Source organism: Diaphorina citri, unplaced genomic scaffold, assembly GCF_000475195.1.
Source record: "Diaphorina citri unplaced genomic scaffold, Diaci psyllid genome assembly version 1.1 scaffold2059, whole genome shotgun sequence".
Taxonomy (NCBI): domain Eukaryota; kingdom Metazoa; phylum Arthropoda; class Insecta; order Hemiptera; family Psyllidae; genus Diaphorina; species Diaphorina citri.
In genome coordinates this window covers 28,756-37,135 of record NW_007379484.1, presented here as the reverse complement: position 1 = coordinate 37,135, position 8,380 = coordinate 28,756, and the positions used below count along the sequence as shown (strand labels likewise).

The 8,380-nt window shown below is 40.3% G+C and overlaps 1 protein-coding gene across 1 annotated transcript in view; it reads left to right on the top strand.

Annotated features, from left to right (window-relative positions):
- The first annotated feature begins 5,820 nt into the window (after positions 1-5,820).
- The window catches only part of LOC103518050, a 7,435-nt gene continuing 4,875 nt past the window's right edge, over positions 5,821-8,380 (top strand). Inside the window, exon 1 of the mRNA XM_008483106.2 lies at positions 5,821-6,439. Coding sequence (XP_008481328.1) covers positions 5,895-6,439 — 545 coding nt within the window. The 5' untranslated portion in view covers positions 5,821-5,894. The remainder of the gene's footprint in view (positions 6,440-8,380) is intronic.

Genomic DNA, 8,380 nt, shown 5'->3' with positions numbered 1-8,380 from the left:
GATGTGTTTTTTTTTTATGAAAAAATGTGGGCCCTGATTTTTTTTTTTTTTTTAATTTTCTGTGCCCTGAACATGTTTTTCTCCCTTATTAGATAATTTATTTTATTAATTTAGAAGGTAATTTATTTTATTTATTATTTTAACGATACATCACACATGTGTTGTGGGGATATTCAGATAAAAAATTCAATTTTTGTAGGTGCACCCCTGTTTATTAGCATAGGTGTAGGTACAGACCTACATGAAGCTTATGCACCAGTTTGTAAGCTAAGAGATAATCTTAATATTGCTACTTTCATTATTTTGATAGTTAGGTAGGTACCAAAACAAGCATGTTCAGTTAGATATCTTATCGTCACACCTGTACGAGTATTCGCGCCAATGTTCGATAATAGGTACTACCTATTAATAATTAATAGGTAGGTACTACCTATATTTCTTATTAATCTTATTATTGCAGAACTTTCAAGAGATAGGTAGCCAGCTAGCCAGCCTAGTTAGCCTTGATGCGCTCTGCCTTGTAAGCGCTAGGTCGCGGGTTAGATTCCCGTCCGAAGCGAGTTTTATCCTAAGCAGATGAGGTTCGTTCTCGGAACGGCGGACTTTCTCCTATCCTGTCTTCCTTCTCTCTTCGCTCCGGGACGATAAGACATTAGCAGTTACAGTGCGATCTATCAATCTGGCTCTTTAAAAAATGGATTGTAATAATAAACACCCTCTTGATAAAATCGACAAAACATTTTCAATAAGGGAAAATGAAAAACAGATCACTTTTTTTGTTTTACAAAATTATTTCATTCACTACCATACCGGGTTTCGCCAGTTACGGCATCTTATGGATACCACTGAAGATGCCGTAACTGGCGAAACCCGGTATGGTAGTGAATGAAATAATTTTGTAAAACAAAAAAAGTGATCTGTTTTTCATTTTCCCTTATTGAAAATGTTTTGTCGATTTTATCAAGAGGGTGTTTATTATTACAATCCATTTTTTAAAGAGCCAGATTGATAGATCGCACTGTAACTGCTAATGTCTTATCGTCCCGGAGCGAAGAGAGAAGGAAGACAGGATAGGAGAAAGTCCGCCGTTCCGAGAACGAACCTCATCTGCTTAGGATAAAACTCGCTTCGGACGGGAATCTAACCCGCGACCTAGCGCTTACAAGGCAGAGCGCATCAAGGCTAACTAGGCTGGCTAGCTGGCTACCTATCTCTTGAAAGTTCTGCAATAATAAGATTAATAAGAAATATAGGTAGTACCTACCTATTAATTATTAATAGGTAGTACCTATTATCGAACATTGGCGCGAATACTCGTACAGGTGTGACGATAAGATATCTAACTGAACATGCTTGTTTTGGTACCTACCTAACTATCAAAATAATGAAAGTAGCAATATTAAGATTATCTCTTAGCTTACAAACTGGTGCATAAGCTTCATGTAGGTCTGTACCTACACCTATGCTAATAAACAGGGGTGCACCTACAAAAATTGAATTTTTTATCTGAATATCCCCACAACACATGTGTGATGTATCGTTAAAATAATAAATAAAATAAATTACCTTCTAAATTAATAAAATAAATTATCTAATAAGGGAGAAAAACATGTTCAGGGCACAGAAAATTAAAAAAAAAAAAAATCAGGGCTCACATTTTTTCATCAAAACAAAACACATCGCAGAGGAAATCTAGGTCACGGGTAAATCTTGACCCAGATTTTGGCCCTCGGAGTTTTGAAAGCCCCTGCGCTGCGCTGAACAATAAAATTTTAAACAATTTATTTATTATTATTATTATTTTATTTATTTATTTTTAAAAGAGTTTTAATAGAGGAAACATTAACAACGGAGGTCTTAACAAGTCCCGAATTTCCTGCTCTGCCAGGCTGGGTGGATCTTTCTGACAGGCAACACCAGCCTCGTTCATAACCATAGAGCCTAGCTCGTTGTAGATATTGCCTAGTCGTGGCCAAAGGTTTCGTCTGCTTGGTTCAGATGAGGCTAGAGATAGGGCGTGCTCGTAGCAGGTTAGACTGGAGAGCATGGTGTCCTGAAATAACATCAACATCATAAGATTCGTTCTCGGAACGTGGGAGCCAGGGAACTGGAACGGCTGGCTTTCTCCGATCCTGTCTTTCTTCTCTCCTCGCTTTCGAGACGATAAGACCCTACCAGTTACAGTTTCCTCTATCAAACCTCTTTTAATTGAAATTTTCTTCTTCTTTCTTCCTCTTTTTTTCGACAAAGGGAACTGTAATAACGGAGGTCTTATCGTTCCAAAATCGAAAAGAGAAGTAAGAAAGGATAGGAAAAACCCAACCGTTCCGAAAATGGACCGTGTCTGGGATAAAATTCGCCCCAAGCGGGAACAGAACCCGCGAGTGAACGCTAACAAGGCAGGCGCTACACTCCAAGCTAATTAGGCTGGCACAAGAACTTCTGCATGGTTAGTTCATTAAGGCCCGATCCCACTTGTGGTTCGGAAAAAAATCGTGTCGTGTGTAGTGGGAACACTCTCATTTAAATTACATTACCTACAGGATATTCGGCAAAAAATCGGATGAAACTCACGACAAGTGGAAAGGGGCCTTTAGGCAACTATCCCCCCCAAATGGAGGAGTTGCAATTGGGACCCAACATATTTGTGATACGAGTATATTCGCAAAGCTTACGGCCTAGAAGTCCATAGGCGCAAAAAAACATTATCCTATTTCCAGATAGGTAAGTTTCTAATCCTAGGAATGTTATCAGTGATAAGGCGTTGGTGATAAGGATTTGGTGAGCTCTTCTTATCATAGTGCGGGGGAGTGTGATAACGCGAAGATCACACTGGTTAATAGTTAACCATGGAGTTAATCAGTAACCATGAATGTTGAGTAAGGTCCAGGGATTTGTTTTTAAAACCTGTTAATCTTTGAGTTTGAGCTCTGGCCTAGTACAATGTAACATGATTAATAATGGAGCAGTTGCAGTTGGGTAAAAATTATGAATAAAAGGTCGATTCCTACGTAAGAAGTTGTGAAAAATCCAAATCTGAAGTCAAAACTCCGAAAAAGTAACTTTAAAAGGTCGAAAATTCAATTTTTAATTGCCGTTCTAATTAAAAAGTTCAAAGAGTTGTGACGTCAGACTTAATGTCAAAATGCGCAGAAACGCTTGCGCACAAACAAACGAAGCGGGAGTCATGAATTATGACGTCATGTGACGTCAAAGTTCACGATTTACCGGCATTTTTTTAATCGATTTATCTCGGGATCTAGAAGTCGTAGAAGAAAAAGATTCCGTTAGTCCTTAAAAGTCGTAAGAAAAGAAAAATTCCGTTGGTCCTCATTTTTCCTGCTCTATGACTTTGAAACATCACACAAGTAAGCGCAACTGATCTATTATTAGGAAGGAATTTTAATTGTGTTAAGCATAAATGCTTGTCACAAATGTCGTTCCCCGCTTAATTCACTACGCTAAATTTTTTGACTTGACTTGGACTCGAACCACCAACCTCCAGATCCGAAGTCCACCACGCTAACCACTGCACGACTGAGGTTGGTATTAATAATTATTATTAATCATGTCACACTACTCCGAATTTTATGACTTGACGTGGACTCAAACCACCAACCTCCAGATCCAGAGTACCTAATTATCTAGACTCAAGTTTTAAAGCCTTGTTTACCTACATACCTAGAGGCTTACATACATATCTATGTAGAGATTGTAGAGGTTATTGTTTTACATACCTAAATCTTACGAGGATAAAATTCCATACCTCGGCTGGGATTGAACCCACGCCCTCCTGTTTACCAGACGAGCGCCTTGACCACTACACCACCGAGGTACAACACAGGCGCGCTACCCTCCAAGCTATCTAGCCAAAACGTTCCTAGAACGTCCTGCCGTCGCGCGACGATGGTCATGCATGCTAGTGACTTCGCGCGACGCGCGTAATCTCTGTTTACAAGATAAAAATGTGAGTCTGAGTCATCGATTTCATCATAGAAGAAAATTTTAATAGATAGATAAGAGTAGATACCTAATAAATTAGATTCTTCTCACATCTGATGGAAGGCATACTATGGGATGGGCATGCTACGACACAGGCCACAAGCGTCTAATGTAGCAGTTGTTCCATTGCTACGAAATAAAAACGGCGGTGGAACACTCATCTTAAAAAAAAAAAAGAAAAAATGCGCTACGTCGCGTTACGTTGTATCGATCGAAATTGATTGGAATCCATAATCCATGTAAACTAGGTAGGTAATTACCGAGACTTCAATGTTAAGAAAAAAGATGTTTGACAGAGGGAACTAACTGCTAAGGTCTTACCGTCTCGAAATCGAAGAGAGAAGGAAGACAGGATAGGAGAAAGCCAGCCGTTCCGGAAACGAACATTATCCGTTCAGGATAAAATCCGCCTCGGGCGGGAATCGAACCCGCGGCCTAGCGCTTACAAGCCAGAGGCTACCAACCAAGCTAACTGGACTGGCACTTCAATGCTTATGTTTATGTTTGAGCTGTTTCCTCCTCAGTCGACACAAACTTTCCTCTTCTGCTAAAGTTTTAGACGAGGAGGATTCAGCTCAAGTTTATTGAGCTCGAAATTGAATTGTTCTGAACAATAAAATAAAATCCTAAATAAAAAATAATAATAGTGATGATAAAAAAATAAAGAAATAAAAAAAAAAAAAATCGCAAAGTAAAATGAATTCCCTAAATGAGTAAAATAAAATAAAATAATTAAAATGAGTCAGTACCTACCTCGGAGCGTCCAAAATTTTTGGACCAAACTCAGAAAGTGAACTCATTTCACTCCAAAATAAACACGAAAATCTCGCAATCCCAATTGCTCGCCCTGGAATGCCCTATTCGTCAACATGCTTTCCAAGAATAGCTCATGCTCTGCCAAATATTTTGCACGTAATCGTTCGTATTTCGTCCGTCGTTTGGCGTTCCTATGTTACAGTGTTAACTCAAAGCTTGTGAGGTAGCGCGCCTTCCTCAGAAAGTGAACTCATTTCACTCCAAAATAAACACGAAAATCTCGCAATCCCAATTGCTCGCCCTGGAATGCCCTATTCGTCAACATGTTTTCCAAGAATAGCTCATGCTCTGCCAAATATTTTGCACGTAATCGTTCGTATTTCGTCAGTCGTTTGGCGTTCCTATGTTACAGTGTTAGCATTAGCACAAAGCTTGTGAGGTAGCGCGCCTTCCTTGTGGGCACCAATCGTGGGTTCGATTCGCACCCGGGACGAACTTTATCCTAAAAAAAAAAATGGTTATTGAGATAGCTGAGTAAGAACTAATTAATAATAATAAAATAAGAAGGTACAAAATGCAGCCTCCTTGACCGGATGGATAGGTGGATATCACACTAGGCTTGCACACCGAAGGTCCCGAGTTCAATTCCCGGCGGGGTGGAAGTTTTTACCTCCCGAAAATAATTGATTGGCTGACCTATTCTACGTTCATTTATGGTCCCATAAAATTTCATTTGTTTATTTTATTTTCTACTAGCCGAAATCCGTCGCTTCGCTCCGGATTTCTGCTAGTACGTCCTTAAAGGCATGGCCGTTCATGTCACTCACCCATTTAGTGGTCTCGCTCGGCGTATAGTTTAACAAAAACGAACCGGAAAATAGCCTATAACCTTCACGGGAGTGCAAGCAATAAGTTCACAAAGTTTCATAGCAATCGGATGAGCGGTTTGGCCAGGCATAAAGTTCGAACAAACACACACACACACAAACAAACAAATATTCATTTTTATATATTAGATCACATACCTACCCTTACTAATAACTAATAATGAATAGGTACTTTCCTTCCTTTTTCAGGTTCATCCCTAGAGGCCAACTCCTACCAGGGGGCCCACCCCTCCCCCTTTCCCCTCCTGAATGAGGAACAGGAAAACCAAAGAGAAATACAAGCCAGACGACCAACACTGGGGAAGATGTAGATCTGACAACACCGCATCGGAGCGAGGGAGGTTTGGCAACTACGCGGAGCGAGGCCCAGTTAGTACCACTGCCCCCTGGAGACTTGGCACCGCTGTCGAGCGAGGTGCTTCTGGCAACGGTGTATTAGAGCGAGGAGCGTTTGGCAACTACGCAGAACGAGGTCCGTTTGGCAACCACGTAGAACGAGGACCGTTTGGGGACTGTGCGGCAAACCGTGGGCCGTTTGGCAATACTGTATCAGGACAAGGGACGTTTTGCAACCCTGCGACTGAGCACGGACGCTTTTGCAACAGTGCGCCAAAACGAGGTCCGTTTGGCAACACCACGCTGGAGCGAGGAAGTTCCGGCAACCCTGTATCGGAGCGAGGAACGTCTGACAACATCACATTGGAGCGGAGAGTCCCGGGTTCGATGCCCGCGGATTGCAACTATTTGAACTCGGAAATCGAAAACCTGTTCAACACGTACACACACCAGAATAACTTACCTAAATATTCCTCTGCCTTTTTGAAGAGGTCACGAACCTTCTGCTATACTTCTGCATCTGGCCATAGGATTCTGGTGTAAATAGTTTCACTTACCTAAATATTCCTCTGCCTTTTTGAAGAGGTCACGAACCTTCTGCTATACTTCTGCATCTGGCCATAGGATTCTGGTGTAAATTTTACTTACCTAAATATTCCTCTGCCTTTTTGAACAAGTCCCGAATTTCCTGCTCTGCCAGGCTGGGTGGATCTTTCTGACAGGCAACACCAGCCTCGTTCATAACCATAGAGCCTAGCTCATTGTAGATATTGCCTAGTCGTGGCCACTTCATTCAATACATACCTTATCTTCCCCCATATCATCGGCTTCGGGTTGAAATTTCTCGTCCAAGTTGGGTCTAGCAGGATCCATGGTAACGGGAATATAAAGGTCGGCTAGCATATAATGGCAGGATGTGACTAGCTGAGGATAATCCTGCTTGGATAGGACAGTTCTTCATTCAATACATACCTTATCTTCCCCCATATCATCGGCTTCGGGTTGAAATTTCTCGTCCAAGTGGGGTCTAGCAGGATCCATGGTAACGGGAATATAAAGGTCGGCTAGCACTAGATGATAAAAGGGAGTGGTAGGTGGTTGAAACCCCCGAACCCCCGTTCTGTGGGTGGTGAAAGTGAGTGGGGGTTTTTCCAGGCGCCCCCCGCCCACCCATTCGTCAGGCTGATAAGAAAAAACTTATCGAATTTTGTCCCTCTCTCTTACCTACTCTTTCATTTTTCTTTTCTTTATCCTATAATACTTCATATAGCAAGAAAAGTAAAGTTTATTTTTTACCAATTCCCTTTCCCTTTTATTTATTCTCTTTCATTCTTTCTTCCCCCCGTTATCCTCTCGTTTTTCCCTCCTAAGCCCACGCTGGTGTTCTTGGAGCCTCGTTTTTTGACGACATTTTTGTTTTTCGTTCTCGTACCGTTGCCGAAGATTGTTGGAGCCACACGAAAAAACTTCGTCTTTCAATTTTAATTTTTTTTTAGTTCGAATTTTATTATTTTTTTGTTTTCTTTTTTTAGCAAATCGTGTGTGGTGATTTAGTAAATCGTTTTAGTCGAATTCTTCGTAGTTAATTTTTACTATCGATTCTAAATTTTCTGACGAGTTTTTTTTACCGTATTGTCATTTTTCGAAATTTTTATATCGTCATTTTTCTGGTGTTTTTACTTTTTCCTCCACTCTTCTTAAACAAATTCCACTTTATCTTGTGATAAACTCTCATAGTTCTGTTATTGTGTTTTCAAAGAATAAGAGTTTCGAGCTTTTGAATACAGCGTCTTTCCCATCTGTTTTGAAACAATCTCAAAGGAGCCTTTTTTTGGGCCCCTCCAGGATTTTATTTTGCCGAGGGAATTACTGAAGGATAAAAATTGCAAGCAAGGTAAGCTTGTGTCATACATTTTGGCGAAAATGTTTTAAAGTTAGAACTTTCAAGGGTATACACAACACTTGGTAAAACAAATTAAAATCAATAGGGGAAAATGAAAAACAGATCACTTTTTTTGTTTTACAAAATTATTTTATTCACTACCATACCGGGTTTCGCCAGTTACGGCATCTTCAGTGGTATCCATAAGATGCCGTAACTGGCGAAACCCGGTATGGTAGTGAATAAAATAATTTTGTAAAACAAAAAAAGTGATCTGTTTTTCATTTTCCCCTATTGATTTTAATTTGTTTTACCAAGTGTTGTGTATACCCTTGAAAGTTCTAACTTTAAAACATTTTCGCCAAAATGTATGACACAAGCTTACCTTGCTTGCAATTTTTATCCTTCAGTAATTCCCTCGGCAAAATAAAATCCTGGAGGGGCCCAAAAAAAGGCTCCTTTGAGATTGTTTCAAAACAGATGGGAAAGACGCTGTATTCAAAAGCTCGAAACTCTT